At 33.3% G+C, this 22,465-nt stretch overlaps 1 protein-coding gene across 4 annotated transcripts in view; it reads left to right on the top strand.

Moving 5' to 3' along the window:
- The window catches only part of RUNDC3B (RUN domain containing 3B), a 116,870-nt gene that overhangs the window by 87,313 nt on the left and 7,092 nt on the right, over positions 1-22,465 (top strand). For 2 of the 4 annotated variants that reach the window (XM_052000922.1, XM_052000923.1), the window contains 2 exons: positions 11,270-11,416; positions 20,116-20,237. In XM_052000922.1, coding sequence (XP_051856882.1) covers positions 11,270-11,416; positions 20,116-20,237 — 269 coding nt within the window. The remainder of the gene's footprint in view (positions 1-11,269; positions 11,417-20,115; positions 20,238-22,465) is intronic. The other 2 variants (XM_052000924.1, XM_052000925.1) reach the window with 1 other exon arrangement.

Here is a 22,465-nt window from a genome sequence, read left to right as displayed (position 1 = left end):
TATTCCTCACCATGCAGAGGACAGCTAATTTTACCATAGGCAGCTTTTCTCAAATATTTATAATTTTTAGTCTCCCTCTTCCTTCCCTTCTTGTTTCTAGATTCTTATAGTAGGGGAAAAAATGTGATAATATTTTTGTCTGGTGTCTTTTATTGCGGATGTTGAGTATTTGAGTTCCATTTAGGGTTATAACCTTTCACTAAGGTTATATTCAGATGTTTCATTGTCTCAGATGGTGAACTTGGGATCTTGACAAGAGGACACAATCTGACAGGTCCTAGCAAAATAGGAATGACTTTGAGTGTGGTTTCCTCATTGTACTGTGCATATGTCATTCAAAGAACAGGGTAAGTTTGGAGATTCATGTTACCAGAATGATCACCACCAGGGATAACATTTCTTAGTCACAGCAACTCATGAAGGCCATTGGCTAAAATCTAAAGATAGAAGGATTGGCCATTATATCATTGGAGGGAAGACCCACATTGAAGAAGCCATAAGACCTTGAAGTGACAGTATAAAAATGAGCCCCCAAGATCGTTATCATTTCATTAAATGGGAGCTCATTATGCTTTGGTAGACTTATTTTAGGGACAATCTACGTTTATAACATTGTTTCATGAGAAAAGGATTCCAGATTCCAAATGATTGACAACTGTTAGAACCTGATCTAGTAACAATGATACCTCATGTATCTATAGAAGCTTAAAATAAACAAGATGCTTTTCTCATCACCTTGGAAGGGTGGGTATTGCAAGTACTGTCTTCATTTTACAGATGAGGAAACTGAGGGTCAGAGATACTTTTGGTCACATGGTGAGTGGGAGAGCTGGGACTCAAACCAAATGTCCTAAATTCAAGGTCAGTGCTTCCCCCCCAATATACATTAAGATAAGGACTATTCCATAAGATAAGAAATTTGGGACAACTATAGTGTAATAGGATTTTAGAACTCCAGCTGGAAGAGGCCTTAGTGACCATCTAGTCCAACCCTCCTCATTTTACCAATGAGGAAACTGAGATTCAGATGCCCTTTAAAAATCTCTGTCTTTTTTTTAATATTCAAATACAGGCTAATATCCAAATCTGTCTTAGTAATCTTTATCTTCTTCCTTTGGGAAGAAAATTATGTGAAATTGATCAACTCACTCATGTATTATAGAGACAATTTAGCTAGTAGGGAAAAGTCATGATTGCTCCGTTCATTAATGTCAGCTGATAAATTTTTATTAACATCAGTTGATAAATTCAGCATATTATTATTGGCCCACTTTTTTTTTCACTTTACCCTAATAACTTCTCTGTCATTTGAAATTCTCACTAAACAAAGAAATATAATTAAAGAAAACAAACTGACCTATTGACCATATTTAATAAAATGTGCCCCTTTTGTCATTTCTAGTTCTATACCTGTTTAATGAGAGGAAGGAGGTATGTCTTCTCTTCACTCCTCTAGTCAAAATTAGTCATTGTGTTGATTTGAGTACTGATGTTTTAAGAATTATTTTCTTTTATATTATCATGCTTATTGTGAGTATTGTCCTCTTTGTTTCTTTCTGATTTAGATTATACAAATCTTATTTTTTCCAAATTTTTCATATTAATCTGTTCTTATGGCATAATATTATGTCATCGACCTATGTCAAAATGTATTCTCTATTGAAGTTCATCCACTTTATTATATTTTGCTACCCCACACCCACACAAATGCTGTTATGAATATTTTTTGACATAAACCCCCCTAACAGCCTTTTTTTTGCAGTGCTGCTATTCTCAGTTTACTTTTTTTACCTCCTTGTAGTATTGTCTATAGTATTTGTTAAAGGATGCTAACATCACATGAATATTATTTATCTTTTTGGATTTTGTAAGGTAAGACTGCTTAAAGTGCTGAGAGATTCAGTGACAGAGCAGTTCTCCCCCTGTTTGAGGCAAATGCTTAGCAGCAATTGGAAGCATATGGAATGGTGCTACTGATTATAAAATGAATCATCTTTTTCTTTTAACTGGCCGGAAGTGACTCATTAAGAGGAGAGAAGTAGCAAGGAATGTCATGGTTCTTGCTAATATAAATGTTGCTAATATAAATCTTTTAAAATGCATGCAAAAACAACAACAAAAGAACCCCCCTGCATTTTACTGAATATTTTTCTGTCAAGTTTTTTTTTTTTTTTATCATTTTCCAGTTTTTCAAAATCCTGTTAAATTTTAAAGAAATTAAAATTGCACCTTAGGTTCTTAAAATTTTTTTTTTATCATTTTAAAATGAAGCCTACACATGAACCCTTTGTTAGTTCTTTAATTTCAATTAAATTGATCATTAGTGTCTATATATATTAAAGAGATACTGTTGGATTTAATCAACTAATTTGAAAACTTGGAGCAGCTTGGTTTATTTATACTAACCCCTTTCAAAATCCCCTTCAAAGGAAAGTAGTGAAATGTTTTATTTGTCATTGTTGAGTTGTTTCAGTAATGCTCAACTCTTTGTTCCTCCAATTTGGAATTTTATTGGCAAAGATACTGGAGTCACTTGCCATTTGCTTTTCCAATTCATTTTAGAGATAAGGAAACTGAGGCAAACAGTTAAGTGGCTTGCCTAAGGTCACACAACTATTAAGTGAGGCCAGATTTGAATTAGTGGAGATAAATCTTCCTAATTCCAAGTCCAGTGCTCTTATGGGAGTGTTCAAAAGTTAGTATAACTCATGACTTTGTAAGTAACATTTCTGTGGTAACAATGACTGGAAAAATTTTATTACTCACTTAAAAAAATAATAATATATTTGGTACCTTAAGGAGACACTAAAGGGTTCCCATTGCATTTTTTAGGAGGGGAATATTTGTCTCTTTTCTAATACTCAGAAGGTCATTTTTTTTAAGTAAAAAAAGACGTGGAGATAACTGATTCAATGACCCTTTTATTCTTAGCTGTCTTGGGGGCAGGGATCACTGTGTTATACTTCCATTGCTGGGTGTTGAGCATTGCCTGCCAACCTTTTATAAAGCTTTTACAGTCACTCTACTCTCCAACATTAACTTCGCAGTTGCTCTAGTTCAAATTAGTAGGATATTATGCCTGAGCTCATAATTTAGATTCTAATACGACCCAGCTGTTGAGAACAGCAAGAAGAAGTCAGGAGGGAAAAGGCTTTGAATCTACTGTTATAAAAGCCCCAATTTTTCAACAAAATGAAAGGGTAAAGAAGGACCTGAGATGCACTGATTTCAAGTACCAAAGGGTTTTAATATACATGATCTTGATATTGTTCAAAGAACATATAGGCTGTTAACCATCTGATCAGTAAAGAAGCAGAGAGGGATATTATTTTTTCTTCATTTTCATTCTCCTTCTCTCTACCATTTCTAAGGTCCTAATCTCAAATGTAACTTAAAGTCAGTTTTTGAGAGGGGGAAACCTTATCATCATGTGGAATTTAAGAATATTTGTGGTAAAGATGGAATTAACCACATTATCTAGTTTAGCAACTCTTGGCTTAAATAGGATCTGAATTTTGATTTTTCCAATATTCAAATGCTCTATACTTTCCCAATTTCTTTTTTATTCTGTATTATGAAACAAATTTTTAACAAAGTGAAACACTTCTCTGTGATTAATGGTAGTATTGCCTTATGTGCATGTATGCATATTTACCATTGTGATAGAAGTAAGTCAACCAAGAGAACAGAATAAAGAGAGGTTCCATACAGATGGAGAGATCCTCCAAAAGCTCCTAATAGTAGATGATATTATGTTGGTTGCATTAAGCTGTAGTGTTTGTAAAACCTCATGAAAAACATCTGTAACTTTTCAAAGGGAGGTCAAGTTTTTGTTGAATGAGGTCAAGTTTTTGTAGTCTTTTTGGTTGGTGATAATTATTTGATAATGGTTAAATTTCCTTAGATAATAGTATGTTTTTGATATTTGTTCCTTTACCCATTTCTCACTTTTCAGCATCAATTGTCCATTTGAACAGGTCAGGTTAGAATTTTTTTTAGTTGTTCACCATTTTTTCTACTCATCTTTCTAACTTGGTATTTACTTTTATCTTTGTTATAACTAGTTTGTAGTAGAATCATATGCTACTGTTAATTTTTAAATGTCTCACACACCTATAATCTGTCCTGTATTTTCTCTTAAAATATATACAATTTCATATTTTGGAGTTGATGTTTGATGTTTGCCATGCCCAGTGCCTCCTGACTCCCTTTATGAAAAAGAGAGGCTTCAGTTCCCATAATGAAGAAAGGATTCATGTTATAAAGCATCAGACTTATGTATAGTCTACTAAATAGTGTTTTCCTTCTTTTATTTTCTTATTCCTGAGCCATATATTCCAACATTTTCCAGTCCTCCCATTTGTCTACCTTTGCTTTGAAACCAGTATTAAAGCATATTTATTTTAATACAAAGGAGTTTAACAAATTCTTCATAAAATTTCTCTACCCCATTCTCTGCAATGAATGGGTATAAATTGCAGCAACATTAATGGTGGATTTTTGTTTTTTTTGTGGGTTTTTTTTTGCCTATGTTCATCACAATCACTAAAAAATTAGCTAATGAAGTATCCTATGAAACTATGTTTATTGTGGCCTTTGGGCATATATTAACACCAACAGTCCCACCTCCTTTATTTGCTTCTATGAGGAGAACCGTTTGCTTGGCTGCTAACTTCTAGTTTCATTGATAAAAAGAACACCAAGAATGTCTCACTAGTAAGTCAGTTTGGGGGTTGTTTGTCAAAAGATACTCTATTTAAAATACAGTTAAGTTAGTTTTTAGAAATGAATTAAATGTATGATTCTTAGGACTATAAATACTAAAAATATAATTGGGTCAAATTTTCTAAGTGGAAATAAGTAAAAGATTTCTTTAAGATAGAAGATAGAATCTTTTAGAAAAATAACTGAAGTGCTAAATGATTTTAAAAATTATTTTCCCTTCTCTAGAACTTTAACATTCTGTGATGATTCTTAGCCTTAGGACTGAAGATTGGCAGCTGATTTTCATGAAAGAGCTTCATGCGAGAGTCAATGTAGATTAATGGAAAGTTTCTATTGGCATCAGAACCCCTGATTTAAAATTCTCCATCTGATGTAATCATTTAACTTTAGCTAGTAGCTTAACATCTCTAACTAGTTGTTGTTTTTTTCTTCTTGAGACTAGTAAATAGTGATACGGGTGCTACCTATCTGATAGGGCTATTATGAGGAGAATATTTGTTTTTCCTACTTAAGAACTTTATTATTATTATTGTACAATTAATCAAGCAGGACTTATTTTTTTTCTTTTTTTCCCTACTTAATATTTTCCCAATTACATGTAAAGATAATTTTCAATGTTCACTTTTATAAAATTTTGAGCTCAGGATAAGCTGCATGGCTAGATGGCACAAGGACAGCTAGATGGCATAGTAGATAGAGTGCCAGCTCTGAAGTCAGAAGTACCTGGGTTCAAATCTGGCTTCAGACACTTAATATTCCTAGTTGTGTGATTCTGGGCAAGTCACTTTATCCCAATTTCCTCAGGGAAAAAAAAAGATTTTGAGCTTTAAATTTTTTCTCCCTCCTTCCTCCCCCTTTCCCTTCCCAAGGTAGCAAACAATCTGATATTATATATGTATAATCATAGATACTACTTTCTTTAAAAAATTTTTATTCATTTTTAAACTTAAAGACAAAAAGACCAAAAAAAAAAATCATGTACATAGCACAACACAAAAGATGCAATATGAAACCATGAATCTCCACATTATTTACTTTTTTGAAAAATTATGTGATAAATACTGTATATAATTTTCAAAGCTACCCTGCTTTTCCTTATGAGTTTGCTGCTGTTGTTCTTTGCTGTGCACTTTTCCCCTCCTTCCTCACCCCATGCTAGATCAAGAAGGTCACCATTAGATACAGATGTGTGTATGTGTATATAAACACATACACACACACACACACACACACACACACACACACACACATATATATAACTGTCCTATAACTATTTCAGTTTATCAGTTATTTCTCCAGAGATGGATAGCATCTTTCTTCATAGGTCCTTTTTAGTTGGTTGGAATGTTTATAATGCTCAGAGTGATTTAGTCCTTCATAGTTCTTTAAATAGTATCGCTATTATCATACAATGTTCTCATGGTTCTGTTAATTCCATTGTTTATTATTTCATACAACTTTTTCCATTTAAAAAAAAAATCAATCAGCTCATCATTTCTTAAAACACGACAGTATTCCAGAAGACAATTTCCAAACTATAAAGCAACTATAAATTTTAAGTTACTGATACGAGTGGTAATATTTGGTACCCTTCTACCAATAATGTCAGTGTCATAGATTTTCAGAATCTCAGATGTAGGAAAAACGTCAGAAGTAATGTTGTCTAATACATCCCTACCAGTCAATTCCAGGCAAAATGCTAAGTACAGGGGATGCAACAAAGGCAAAAACATAGACTTAACTCTCAAAGAATTAATTCTAATAAGGGAGATAATATGGAAAGAATTGTGCTTTCAACATAGATAGAGTAGATAAATGAAAGATATTCTCAGAGGGAAACTAGCAATAGAAAGGAATGGATCTATTCAGGAATTCTCTGGTTCCAAGTGGTCATTTAGCTTCTGATTGAAGACCTTCAATCTTGAACATTTCCTAAAATATTATTAGCAAATAGTTTTGTTTTTCCCCCCAACAGTTTTTTGGTGTCATTGTAAATATCAGCAAGTCATCTTTTGATGACTAAATATGTGTTGTTGGAAAAAATTCAAATTCTAATGCAACAAAAAAATTGACGTTATATCACCTTGGTTACTTGGCTCTATATAAAAAGGAGAATATGTTAAATACCCTTTTCAATATTAAATGATTGAATAATTTTGATTTAGGGTATAATTGGGAAAAGCTACTACCTATGTCTTATTGATATCTGTTTCATGATTTAAAGATAAGACTCAGTTTCCTCTGAAAATGTGTGACTAAAAAAAGGGAAAGTCTGTTATGCTCTAACTTTTACTGTTGATTGTAGCAGTAAGGACAAGCTAATTTAATAATCTTTTAACTGATCCATGGTAACAGAAGCAGAAGTTTCTGTGTCATTATCTCCTAGGAGGCAAATTGTAAATGTGGAAACATTAGGGCCTTTTATAGATGGTAGCCGAGTCTCAGCCCATTTCTACTAATAGTCTATGCCAAATACAGCTTTGATGCATGCAAAAGAAGGCATAGGATATAGAGATGCTTTTCCTGCAAAGAAGGTAGAAGACAGTGGAAGATTATGAACAGTTTTGCCTTTTCACAGCAAAAAGCATTAAAAGGGAAAACAATAATACAGAAATCTTGAGTCTTATCATTTCTAGAACATATATGTTATGAGGATTGAAAAAAGATGTAAAGTGAAAGAAATTTGCCTTTCTGCAATATATTTTCATAGTTACTGATAATAGAATTCTTTTTTTTTTTGATAATAGAATTCTCAAATTTGGATTTTAACTCCTCAGTTTCCAGTATACTATGTGAAGATTTTCAAATGGTATTTAGAGAAGATTAATTGGGAAATTATTTAATAAGGATTTAAAATATTGGCAAGTAGATGACTTTCTTTGTAATTCTGTGAAAAATCAACATTTCTGTTTTGCTGATTTTCCCAGTATGAAATTATTTAATCATTTGCTTATGATGAAAAAATCTAGCTTTTATATTTTATTTTTTCCAATTACATATAAAAACAATTTCTAACCTTCATTTTTTATAATTTTGAATTCCTAATTCTTTCCCTTCTTTTCTTCTCTCCCCCTCATTGAGAATGCAAGCAATTTAATAAAAGTTATACAGTGCAGTCACACAAAAACAAATTTCCATCTTAGTCATGTTGTGAAGGAAAACACCAACCAAAAAAAAAAAAAACCACCCCCCAAAAATAAAGTTTTAGCAAAAGTATGCTTCAATCTATATTCAGATTCTAAGAGTTCTTTCTCTGGAGTTAAATAACATTTTTCATCATAAATTGTCTTGGGTCTTTGTGATGTTGAGAATAGCTGATCATTGTACAATATTGTTGTATGCTATTCTCCTGGTTCTGCTCACTTCACTTTGCCTTGAGCTAATAAGCTAAGTCTTTTCAGATTTTTTTTAAAAGCTCCTTGCCCATAACTTCTCATAACACAATAGTATTTCATTACAATCATATATAATAATGTGTTTGGCTATTCCCTAATGGATGGGCACTCCTTCAATTTCCAATTTTTTGACATTACAAAAAGAGCTGCTTTAAATATTTTTGTACAAATAGATCTTTTTTTCCTTTTTAAAAAAAATCTCTTTGAAATACAAAGCTAATAGTCATATTACTTTGTCAAAAGCATGCACAGTTTTCTGGCCCTATAGCTCTAATTTATTCTCCAGAATGGTTGGATCAGTTCACAACTCCACCAGCAGTGCATTGCTGTCCCAATTTTCCCATATCCCTTCCAACATTTGCCATTTTCCTTTTCTGTGTTATTATCCAATCTTGTATGTATGAGGTGGTAACTCATTTGCATTTCTCTAATCAGTAGTGATTTAGGGCACTTGTTTTTTTTCAAATGACTATACATAGTTTTGATTTCTTTATCTCAAAACTGCCTATTTGTTTCCTTTGGCCATTTATCGGTTGGAAAATTCTAGTCTTATAAATTTGACTGGGTTCTCTATTCATTTGAGAGATGAGATATTTATGAGAGAAACTTGCTGTAAAACTTTTTTCTGCAGCTTTCTGCTTTCTTTCTAATCTTGACTGTCTTGATTTTGTGAAAACTTTTTAATTTAATATAATCAAAGTTATCTATTTTACATTCCATAATGCTTTCTATCTCTTTTCCCCTTCTAAAACATTTTCACAAAATCTAAGAATTTCAGAATTGTAAGGGATTTCAAAAGGTATCTAGTATTTTGTACCTGAACAGAAGATAACTCTGTAGCATCTTGTAGCTTGCTAGCTTCTATTTGAATGTTCACTATTTCCTATCGTCAGCCTAGTCCATGTTGGATATCTCTGATTGAAAGGAAGTATTTTCTTATGAAAAGCAAAAATCTGTCTATATGAAATTCACCCACTAATCTTAATTATGACTTTGGATCCAAGCAGAACAAATACAAACATTTATCCATTTGTCAGCCCTTGATACTTGAAAACAACTGCTTATTAATTCATCTGGTATTTATTTCTAAAGGACCTGCTATGTGCTGATCATTGTGACACTAAAGATGAAACCAAACCAGTCCCTACCCTCAAGGAACTGATCTTCAAAAGCTTTTCTTCTTTGGGATAAAACTCCAGTTTCTTCAAATGATATTTGTATAGCATAGCTTCTAGTGCTGTCTCCATTCTAACAGCCTTCCTCTGGAAACATTTTAATGTGTCATCATTTTCCCTAAAAATTACCCATAATGCAACTAGATGTGGTCCTAATTATACCTTTGTGAGCTACTGATAACATATCTTTGTCAGTTGATATGATGGCTCCCCGATTTTTTAATCCTATAAAAGCATGTAAATAGGATTAGAATTATTATAGAGTTAGATAAATCCAATTTATATTTCAGGTCATTAGAGGAACAGTTGGACACCTACAGCATATACATCCACGATAGCACATGGACTAATTTTTCATGAGTGTGATCAATTGCTTTCAATATCCTCCCAATCTTTGAGACTACCTCTTAACATAATAAGAATTGCTTCACCCATGAGCATCAGTGGCAGCTTCTGAATCGAATTCAATCTCTGTCATTACTTTCATGTCCACTTGTGAGCTGGTTAGCTCACATACCAAAATAGTACTAGTAGAAGTAACAGCAGCAGAAGGAACAGCTAACATTTATATACTATGTTAGTAGTTTACATTATTATTAAATTTGAATCGCTCTCCTGGGATAGATGCTATTATTGCATCCATTTTACAGATGAGGAAACTAAAGCAAACAGATTAAGTCAATTATCCAAGGTTACATAGCTAATGAAGATTGCTCTATTAAAGGTTAAGGCTATCTGGAATATTATTTTAATAATAATTGAATAAAGTCCTTCTAAATGGGAAGTCCTGCCTTCACATAACTTCATCAACCCTAATATTAGATAATACCAGATAATCTCTTCATTTGCAAGATTAAAAAGGTTGGATTGGATGACTCCAAATCATGTAAGATTTTATGATAACTATCAGTTTATCCGTAGAGTTTTCAAGACTTATTGGAAAAACAATTTGCAGCTCTAATTGTTCTCAGTGAGTCATAAATACTGGATAAATTAGATCCCCGAAAAAGCAAAAGATGAACACCCATTGTGTGTTGTACCGTTCTCTAGTTGAGTTACTATGTTCCTTCTTTGGTTCAGTGATAATATTGTTTAAATCTGGGAGTAATCCTTAATAAAAAGAGTTTTTGTCATCTGCGTATTAGGATTTTATATTTTCTTCCTCTCTATGTCCCTTCTCCCCCCATCCTCTCTAGTTTTGGTTTTCTGCTTAATTTTTGGAATTTTTCTTTTAAAACTTAATAAATTATTCCTAGATTATTATTGAGCTTAGGTACTGGGAAATTGCCCAGATGTGGTTGCTATTTTTAATATTTGTGTCCCTAGATATCATTTTTAAAATTTTTGATATCATTTGTAACATTCTTAAAGACAGTTAAGCAGATAGTTAGTTAGAATCTTGAGTCTGGACTCAGAAACATCTGAGTTCAAATTTAGTCTCAAATATTGTGTGACCCTGGGCAGACCAATTAACCACTATTTGCTTCAATTTCTTCAACTATAAAATGGCAAAAATAATAACACATCCCTAAAAGGGTGTTTGATAGTGAGGATCAAGTGAGATTATATTTGTAAAGTGCTTAGCACAATGCCTGACACATAGTAGGTCTAATAAAAATATTTATTCCTTTCCTCCTTTTTAAGATGCCACCATCATTGTTTCACTGGGGGAAAAAATACCATTTGGGTTTTTCTTTCTAATCCCAAATAAACACAATGCTTCAGTAAAGTCTCTGAGGAGACAACGTGCAGGGTATCACAAGCACTGCCGTACAGCACTCACTGGGGACAGAATTTTACACACTTCAGGGAAGAGCTTCTGCCCACCTCACCTTGCTAGCTATCATTTTTTTTTGCTGTGTATTCACGTACCTGTTTAAAAGATGAGTTGTTGGGCTTCTATTGATGTCGGTAGGCTCATCTACCATTTCAGAACAGTGGAAACAAAAGCACTCTCCATCTGAATGTTCACAGGACTGTGCTAAAGAATAATGATTTAAGATCAAGACAAGAGTTAACTACCCACCTCACCAATCAGTGGCCTTCCCCAGGAGCTCTGGATGTCAATGCTGTTGCCTTGGATACCTTGCTTTACCGAAAACACAATAAACAGTGGGATGAGTAAGTGGAATGCTTTTTCTTTTCAAACTAATTAAAAATTTCAGTTGTACTAAACTCATATGACCATCCCTTTCTTTTGAGGCAATGGGTATAGTCTGAATCTTGAAGTAAAACATCAAGTCTGAATCCTAGCATTTACATAAAATGTGACTTAGGGAAATTTACTTACCATCTCTGATTCTCAATCGAGTCATTTGCAAAGTGAAAATAATACTTATTGGGCTAACCATCTCACAGGTTTGTTATAGAGAAAAGCTACTTATAAACCTTAAAGTTCTGTATAACCAGGAGTTATTATTATTTTGATTTTTCAATATCACTTGAGTTGGACATTAGCTTAGGATTAGAGAATAAAAATGTCACAGGATTCAGAGCCAGTTACAAGAAAGTGCTTTCCAATGATTGGAGGAGCTAGGTTGAATAAATCATTATTTTCAAGCCAAAACATTTGGGAACGCAAATGGTACAGATGGGGTTAATACTTCATCAACTTCCCACCTCCTCTCTCTACTCAGTTTGAGAAAATGCATAATCATACAATATGAATCTGGGCCCAAGACACCACTATTTGTTGAATTCATGGCTTTGGGGTCAGAGTTGCTTCAGGATTCATTTTTTCTGGAAATTTGAAGGTACCAAATTGAATGTTATTAATAGCAAGGTAGAAAATCTTCTCAGTAAAGAATTCCACTCTGCAAGTAGCTTAAGTAAATTTTTATATATCCAGAGAATATGATTTCCATACCATACCTTTTTTCTGTTCAATGTGACTGGATGGAATGGTAATATTTTAAGTCACTGGAAAGCTTTGCCTATAAGTAGCCTTTCTTTACTTATTAAAATGAGAGGGATGACCTTGATCCAATGGAGAATCAAATTGGATTTGTAATCACAAGACGGAAGTTCAAATTCTGGCTCAGATACTCATTAGCTGCCCTGCCTCAGATTTCCTGTTTTGAAAAAACTAGTGCTTATATCTATGTAAATATGGATATTGATACAGAAATAATACAGATGTATATTATATTTTATATATGCTTATATAGATAGATGGATGGATAGATAGAATGAGATAGAATATTTATTAAATTCATATTATGAATGCCACATATAGTGTAGAACACAAAATATAAGAAAAAAAGACAGTCCTTTTCCTTAAGGAGTTTATCTTCATATGGGGGGCAGATAAGGGGGAAGGAAGCCAACATATACTTACCTGAGCTAGGGAAAGGTGGAAAAGTTCAAAGAGTAAGGAGCAGGACTGAGAGAGAAATGAGCACTAATTTATCCTATGCCTTGAATTCTTCCCTGGGCCTAGCAGTGAGCTTGTAGAAAGGTAATTTCAGAAGTGTGGACCTCTTTGTTACGCTCTACCTCTGCTTCCCTTCTGTTCCTAAAATGCCTGCTCTCCTCCAGGTGCCATAAGAAGATATTCTCCAATTAAGTCTTCTTCATATTTAAAAAAAAATGGTTTCTGGATTGTCTGAATAGAAAAATTCTCAGTAACTTATGTTCTTTTATCTGAAGATAAGCCAAAGGCTTTCTCCCTGGAGTGCTCCTCTTCAGCTGAAGGCCAGCTCAGTCTATCTGTGGTTGCTTGCCTGTGCGTGGCAATCAGGCCCTTCATAACTAAACATCTTTAAGGAAAGAAATGATTTTCACGAGTTATACTTTGGGCCTTTGTAAGAGTCTGGACCTTTACTAAAATGACTGTTCTAATACCAGCAGCTTTAATCCTCTACTAAAGTAAAAAAATTTCCCCCAAGAACTCAAGATTCCAATCACTTTTCTGTGAGAGCAGCATTTCTATACCTCAATCTATTCTCAGACTCAGCAAGGCCAGGGCTATTGTTAAGAGAAAGGGAGTGTCTCTTTTAAGGTCCCTATAACCTCAATTAAGGCCATATTAGGGAGTAAATTTGACCAAGTTTACGGGATATGATCTTCAAACATGAAAGATTGTTCAGAATGCATCTCAAATGTTTATATAACTTTGGTATGGGAATTCCAGTTCATTAATTGACTTCTTAGGTCTTTAATGTTCTGGCTTTAAAGGATTTTTTTAAAGTACCTAGTCACTTGGAGAATTGTAGCTTTCTTTAAGCTTTTTTTTTTTTTTGGATATATTCCTTAAAATATAAGTTTTAGATTACAATGAACCTTTAAAATAGCATTTTATTTCTCTCCAAGATGATTTTTTTTTGTTAGAAGGTTTTATTATTTTATTTTAAAATAAAGATTATTTTTTTGTATCCTGAACTTAATGGATACCAAAATAATTCCATATAAAAAATATAATTGAAAAAGAGGATCTGTGAAAATCTGAATAATTATTACACATTTCTTGCTTTTTTCTCAGTTTATTTTCAGTTCTAAATTCCTTCCACCATACATTGAGAAGGCAAGGAAAACAAAGCTATAAAATACATATAGTCTTAAAAAAAACAACTTCCCACATTAGCAGTGTCCTAAAAGGAAAAGAATCTAAGTTTTGCTCTGCTGAGCATTTTTCTATGGAGAAGTGGGCAGTATATTTATTGGGAGAATTGTGGTTGTTGGTATGTTGATCAAAGTTCCTAAGTCTTAAAGAGTTGTCCTTATAATATTGTAGTCATTGAATAAATTGTTCTCCTGACTGCTTATTTCATTTGGCACCAAAATAGACTATAATCTTACCATAATTACTATTCACTTTCTCGTTTATCCTTTTATTCTTATCCACATTTGTCAAATTTTCTTTTTGCTTCAGATTGAATTGCTACTGTGTAATTGACAACTCTGAGTCCCTTTATACTCTTCTATAATATATATCTAATATAATGGTCTATAGTAGATATCTTTTGTTTGTCTTAATAATTTAGTGCTGCATAGATCACATCATTTAAGAATGTTTGGGGCTCCTGGTACACCATTTGCATTTATTACAACATGGCCTAGTTGGAGAAAGAGGATGTACTTTACTGCTTTTTTATAATGAGCTGTCCTAAGTGCTGAGGTTGCAAAAATCTTATTTGGTTTGTACAATTTGCATTGCCTCTCCCCACACCTCCTATTTGACTTTTCCATTCTGACCCAGTCATCTTTATCACTTTCTAGCATCCTATCAATAGATTAAATGAATACAAACATCCTACTTTTACTGCAAATAGCAACTTTTTTTTCCCCAAGCATATTCTTTGAAATTGAAACCATTAAACAAGTGAAAGTGAAGCATATAAGATTTAAAAACTTATGTACAATTTGATGTACAAAGGTGTACAAAGTCTTAATTAAGTGCATGTGGATGATATGCTTTGTTGATTATCTGTGGAAAATTAAATTTATGGTAGTTCTTCTCCCTTGCCCAATGTCTGTTAAAGACTCTCAACATACTATCTCTGCTACCCAGATGGTAATTGTTTGGCTGATACAAATGAATATTAACCTGTGCCAAACCATTCGGAGGATAAATCACTTAGATTATACACATCTCTTGTCCCCTTCCATTATAGATATAATTAAAAGTTTTTTGTCTCAGGCTTATACACGGTTCTATTCCTATTTCACATTATTTTAAAACAAAATTTAACTTAAATACTTGGGTTTATATTTTAAAGGAAAATCTATCTTAAAGTTACAAGGCATAGGGCATAGTTACTACAAATATCATTTTTGAAAATACATACTGCTACAAGTACCAAAGGGGAAGAATGTAGGAGGTTTAATGCCTTTAATCTTTCCTGGGGATGTAGGCAGCTAATTCCTTTTTTGTGTTCAAATACTTATGGTTAGATTAATGTCTGATATAGTAGATTATTTGATTAAAAATACTAGTCTAGTGAGACTAAGGTTTAGGGATCATTTTTCATATTAGACCATTGCAATAAAAGAAACTGCTATTTCCAAAAAGTACTCTCTTACTATGGCTAAGTGAAATATGAATGATAGAGCTAGTAGTCACAAAGGAAAACGAATGGATAATTTCGTTTCAAAGCTATACCTAGGGAAGGTGATAAGACTTTGCCTCCAAATCACTAGAATTTAGAAAGTACAAGAAGTTCATGCAAAAACAATTGAGTTAGACACTTAGTTCCTGGTTAGCTAAAATACCTAACATTCACTATTATTATTTATTAAGCAAGTCATGATAGTTACAAATTCTCCTTTATGTTCAAATGAATTTCTTTAAATTACTTAAAAAATTTTTTCACATTATGAATTGTGAAGTTGATCTGAGGCTCTTTTTCATGTTGCTTACCATTGATGCCTATCCTGTTTCTTGTCCTGGGTACCCAAAGGCTTTTATTATTCTAGTTGGCACACATTTATAATTGTTGCTAGAATGAACTCAAGTCATTTCATTGCAAATGGTCAATTAATCAATGAACACTTATTAAGTGTCTCCTATTAAGGTTCTGTGCTAGATAATAAAGCAGTAATGTCATATCACACATGAAGAAAATTGCATGGATCAATCTTTATTAATATCTTTTATAAAATTGCTTCTTTAGGCTAGTAATTTTCCTGATTTGGGTTTCTTTATTTCAGTATTTATCAACGTAAGTTAATCTTGTAGATATTCACTAAAGCCGAAGAAATCGTAAATGAAGGATCAGGTTCTTAGACGTAGCAAGTTGTCTTTCAGAGTCAACATTCCAACCATGATGTAAAATTCAATTAGTTCAAGAAAAAGTTATCTTACTATAGCTAATAGATAGTTAATATGTAATGAAGAAGACTCCTTTTATTATATTTCTATCTACCCTCCCCCTTTTTATTTTATTTTAAAAAATAATAGCTTTTTATTTTCAACATACATGCAAAGATAGTTTTCAACATTCATCCTTGCAAAACTTCACGTTCCAAATTTTTTCCCTCCTTTCCCTCCACCTTCCCCAGATGGCAAGTCATCCCGTATATGTTAAACATATGCAATTATTCTGTACATATTTCCACAATTATCATGCTGCACAAGAAAAATTAGATTAAAAAGGAAAAATGAGAACGAAAGCAAAAAGCAAACAATAACCAAAAAGATGGAAATACTCTGTCATGATCCACATTCAGTCCCCATAATTCTCTTTCTGGATGCAAATGGCTCTCTCCATCACAAATCTATTAGCATTGGCCTGAATCATCTCATTGTTGAAAAGAGCTTCTATCAGAATTGATCTTCATATAATCTTGTTGTTGCCATGTACAATGTGCTCTTGGTTCTACTCATTCCACTCATCAGCAGTTCATGTAAGTCTCTCCAAGCCCCTCTGAAATCATCCTGCTGGTGATTTATTATAGAACAATAGTATTCCTATAATATTCATATACCATAATTTATTCAGTGATTCTCCAGCTGATGGGCATCTATTCAGTTTCCAGTTCCTTGCTACTACAAAAGGGGCTGCTACAAACATTTTTGAACATGTGGGTGTTTGGGATACAGGCCTAATAGAGACTCTGCTGGATCAAAATGGGATGAACATTTTGACATCACTTTAGGCATAGGTCCAAATTGCTTTCCAGAATGATTGGATCAGTTCACAACTCCACCAACAAAGCATTAGTGTTCCAGTTTTCCCACATCTGCTCCAACATTTCTCACTATCGTTTCCTGTCATCTTAGCCAATCTGAGAGGTGTTTAGTGGTATCTCAAAGTTGTCTTAATTTTCATTTGATCAGTGGTGATTTACAGCATTTTTTTTTCATATTATTAGAAATGGTTTTAATTTCTTTGTCTGAAAATTGTCTGTTCATATCCTTTGATTATTTATCAATTGGAGAATGACTTGTATTCTTAAAAATTTGAGTCAATTTTCTATATATCTTAGAAATGAGACTTTTATCAGAACTCTTGGATATAACATTTTTTCCCCAGTTTTCTGCTTCCCTTCTAATCTTATCTGTATTGGTTTTGTTTGTACAAAACTTTTTAATACACTCAAAATTATCCATTTTGCATTTCATAATGTAGTTTTGAAGAAGGCTCCTTTTCAATTTGATATTTGTTATTGATGATCACCTAGATTTCTGATAAAGATGATGCTTTTTTAGACTACCAGTATTCATTTTGAAAATCCACATAATTCTCTTCACATTTCATTCAATAATTTATATGACATACTTATGCGTTTGGGGTATATGGGATGTTCAGGAAGATTAGCTCCTCTAGGGTATGGGTTTGCTAATCTCTTTTTAAGGGCTGCTCATACACTTCTATTGTCCACTTTCACTCAACTCTAAGAAGCTGTAACACACACAGGAGTTACACTTCAGTAAACCATCTTGACAGATAAGCTACCAAGGTTAAGGGCAATTAAATCTAACAGTGAGTTAGGGAGTGTCTATCCCAAACATGTGAAACTTCCTTTGGCAGAATGGGCAGACGAGAACAACTTATTGTAATGGTCATGAAGGCAGCTGAAGCAGGCGCTGTGAAATGTTTAGAATTTGGTCAGACATGGAAGAAGTGAAGATCATCCACTTTATTTTTTTTTCCTTTAAAAACCATTAGCAATTTTTGAAGACTAAAATAAAAAAAAAAAAAAAAACTATGAATCTTTTGAGCTAACCTTATGAAACCTCCCCTTGAAGGCCTCCTTCCAAATCCTCATTATTGTTTGGGATCACCCTAATCATGAAGCCATAATAAAAGTTTAGGAAACTTTTCGCAAGTTGGAAAATCTTTAAGTATGGACCCAGTTACATAATTGTGTATCTTTCCTCTAAGGACCAATTTAGCCAAGTTAAAAGAGACATATTGATAGTTTGACTACTGACTAACAAGTTTTTTGGTTGCCGTAATTCATGAAGATAATATCTTTACATGTAGATGATTGGTAGATTTAATAACTTATATTCATATTGAATATAAAAGTACTTGTACGTACATTGTACATACTGAGGCTTACAACAACTTTAGTGTTGCTAGGCCTGTTTTAAAGATAAAGGAAGCTCAAGGTAGTAGAATCAGGATTCACAGTCTAGGACTTTTGAATCCAAATCTCAGTGCTGTTTCTATCACAGTCCTTTGCCTTGCCTTTTCTGTGTTTTTGCTTTCTTTCATCATCAACCAATTAATGTTTTCTTTTGCAAATGGACTAATTTTATAGAGCTTAGTCAGACATGGAAGATACTAAAGTCATACACTGCATTCTAGGTTATTTCCAGTTATCTAAAATACCAAAAAATATTTATTTTTCTGTTATTATACTGATGAAAAGGGACATTTTTAAAGTCATCCATCTTTCCCATTCAGGCTAGCTATTGAGTTCTCATAAAACCAAAAAGTACTTTCCCAATAAGATTCTGTTATCTTAGCAGAACCCTGTAATAATAGAATTGAAAATAATCTCTTTGTTTTTATACTTGAAAATGTTTATAAAGCTATTACATAAGAAAATGAGAGCACTAATTTCACATGCTGGTAAAATTCTTCCATTATAGCAATATGTGCTTCATTTCTAAAAAGAAAAAAATTAAATTGTCTTTCCCCCCCCTAATAAAACCCTTTTATCTTTCCTTCTTAATAAAATTGATCTGAAGAACACGGACAAAGGGCATCTAAAATGCTACTGTGGACCATTTGCTGGGTTCTGACTTCAGAAAAATGGTGGGCATTGTTTTTATAAATTGGTTCTTTACATTGTCATTCTGGGACCTATTGATTAACTTGAATTTTGATGAGTAGGGATGTATTTTACCCTACCTAGCATTTATTTGTTATACTAGGATTCTTTTTTTCATGCACATATGATGGAGAAACAGTTATAGCAGAATGGAATTCAAGTTCTATCTGCTTTTCTATCTGTATTTCATATAAAATACACCTCATGATTTCTGGAAAAAAGGCAGTAGATTTTGGTTATTTTTTAAAACTAAGGCTTAACCTTAAATATATGTCAAATATTTTCAGCATGTACTACTTAGCTATGGATATAGTTAAAAATGACACACAAAACACGTAACTAACATCTTCATCTTTTAATTTTACATTGAAGGATAAGTAGGAGAAATGATATGAAATTTTCATGAATTTATTCTTTTAGTCTTGAAAAGAATTACCATTTTTCTTCTATCATACAACAGCTATAATGGAATGGTTTTCCAGACAAAAAAAGGACTGACTATCTCACTCAGATGAAGGAGGTCCAAATCAGGAAAACCTTGTTAGTGCTTAAATACAGCAAAATGTTATCAGATATTCTATTAACCAGCACTTTAGTATCACAGTGATAATTGATAGTGAGAATCCCAAGACTTAATAAGGTCTTAAAATGCCTTTGGATCATCAAATAAATATTAGATTACATTCACTAGATTTTTAATGTAGCATGTTGAATTATTGATATTCTAATTCTTTGAAGATTTGCAATCTATATATCTCTCCATACAGTAACTAGCTATGAGGCCTTGGCAAGTCACTTAATCTAGCAATTAAATTTTTTAACTGATTCAGCCATTCTGGAGAATAGAGATAAAAGTGTAAAAAGATATGAACTTGTTTCATAAGCATAATTTTCCTCCCCTTTTGTTTTCAGTGATGAGTGAGATAAAAATAAGGTCAGAATATCTTTTTAAAGCATTCAAGAAAAATGTGGATGAGGAATTTGCTCAAGTCAATGAATCTATCAATATATCAATTTATCTATCTATTGCACCTGTAGTTCTTCAAGTGTCCTTCTTGGGAGGAAATTCAAGTGGTACTTTAATTCCTGTTTTACAGCAAAAGTTTTCAAAGTCTGGACCAGTTATCAGCAGAAGTTAGTCTATCGCAGACATCTCTGGGTCCAGCCCATTCACAGGATGGAGATGGCAAACAAGACATGTTAAATTTATTAAGTGAAGGTAAGCAAATTATCAATTAATCTGCAACATTTTTTTTTTCGATTCCCTTACTATGTTCATAGAGAATCAGAATATGCTCTTGGGGATGGATTTTCCATAAACCATACTGGGAAAGTTATCTGGACCTATAAGAGGTCTTAAAGATATAGTCCCATTCCTTTATTTTGCAGACAAAGACACAAGACCTAGGAAAATGAAATAACATTCCAAGGTCAGAATGGTAGGAAGGAATAGATCTAGAATTTAATGACAGTCTTCTGAATCTAAGACTTTTTCTGTCACTACCATCATACTATGGAAGTTTTTTTTTTTTTTTCCTTCTCATGCATTTAAATATAACAAGTCAGTTAGACAAAAAGTTCAAGGAAAGGGCTAGTTGTGCTTAATTGGATTTTCTAATCAATCAGCCATCTTTTGTTTCATGATGAAGTAGAAAGTCTAGCCCCACCTAGCTTTGCATCCTAATTCTGATACTTACTACCAATAAGTCGCTGAAACCCTCTGAACCTCAGATTAGTCGTTTATTTAAAGAAGAGTGAGAATGGAGGTTTGGACCAGATGACTTTGAAGGTCCTTTCCTGTGGTTGTTCTTTTTTCATTCACGTATGCATTTTACTACAAATAATATTTTGCCCATTTTATAGATGAAAAAACTGCTTAAAACTGGTTATAAGATGGTTCTTTCTGGGAGCAGGTTTCTTGGGGAGGTTTTCTGGAGGCAGCCTTAGTTTCAGTTCCAAGTAATAATTACTTCATACGCAGCCAGGAATTAAAATCCAGTCCTTTATTGTGTCCTTCAAAGTCTTGAGCTTCAGGCCCTAGCTCTCTCCAAATGTCTCCAGCCAGCGCAAAGGTGGAATATGGAATGACTCTGTCTCCGCCTCTTGCTTATATGCTGTACAGAGTCCACACCGATCATTATATCACTAGGAAACCATTATTTGTTGTAAGAGTAAATCAATTCTAAACTAGATTTAAACATTGTCTCCTCAATTCCACTTAGTACCTTGTTTCAAGTTCTGACCCACAACATCTCCTTGTAGGACCAGATCAATCATACTGAACCATGCTAAATTAGATAACTATTGCCTCTATCAATTCTAATGACTTAACACTTTGTAAGGATTCCAACACTTTCCATTTCTAAATCTATGATCCTTGTTAAAAATATATGAACATGTTAGTTTATTTTATTTAAATAAAAAAAAAGTAGACTTTAATGGGACCTTCTCAAAAGCTGATTGTTAAATTTTCAAGTATAAACATTTACATTTTGGAAATCTGCAAGTACTATAAATCAGGTTATGATTCATGACTTTGTTGCTTAAGAGATATTTTGTTGTTGCTGACTTCAGACAGTGATGAAAAATATCTAATATTTTTATCTAATAATTATCTAATAATGCCGATTGATCTTTAAAGTGCGTCATTCCTTATACTTTTTTTTTAAAGTCGGAGAATCAGTTGTTAGACATTCCTGCCTGTACATCCTTTGATAAGAATTACTCAGATGAGCTACCCTAAGTGCTTTATAGTTTACAATTATCCTTGGCAACCCATAAGGTGATTACTACAAATAATATTTTGCCTATTTTATAGATGAAAAAACTGCTTAAAACTGGTTCAAGGTCTCAGAGCTAGGAATCGGGAGAGTCCAAACTAAACCTCTGGTCTGCTGAGTCCTTCCCTATTCAGTGTTTTTCCCACTAGATCCCAGCTGTAGCACTTCATGATCATTATGCGTAAGATTCTCCAGCATTTTCAACACTGGCATGAGTCATTGGGCTTAGACTGTCCAGTTATAAAATGAGGTGATTTAAAAAACAAACCCTCCTGAATCCCTGCGGCTTGCTTTCGTGTGACTTTATTGAAGTGGAATGCAGAAGAAGTTTTATGGATTCTGTTGAATAACTTGCCCACAAAACTGAGCTGCCTTCCCGTATTCCTTAGAGCCTGAGAAAATAGGAATTGAGATCGGAAAATAGAACCCAGCGAAAGCCCCCGTTTTATAAATTACGAAAGTTCGCCATCTGGCGGCCGGTCGCAAACACTGTACGGGTGTAAGACTGCGACCATCCCGGTCAGGTGGGGCTTAAACAGAACTTGAAAGCAATCTGGGATTTTCAAAAATCACTTATCAAGCTCGGTAGTGGCTTGGGCGAGTCACTTCGGTGTCCTCACGTCCGACCCGGGGAGAGGATGGTCTCTGAGATCCCTCCAAGATCTTG

This window comes from Antechinus flavipes, chromosome 5, assembly GCF_016432865.1.
Source record: "Antechinus flavipes isolate AdamAnt ecotype Samford, QLD, Australia chromosome 5, AdamAnt_v2, whole genome shotgun sequence".
Taxonomy (NCBI): Eukaryota; Metazoa; Chordata; class Mammalia; order Dasyuromorphia; family Dasyuridae; genus Antechinus; species Antechinus flavipes.
The sequence above is the reverse complement of the archived record's forward strand: the minus strand, read 5'-3'. Positions and strand labels throughout refer to the sequence as shown.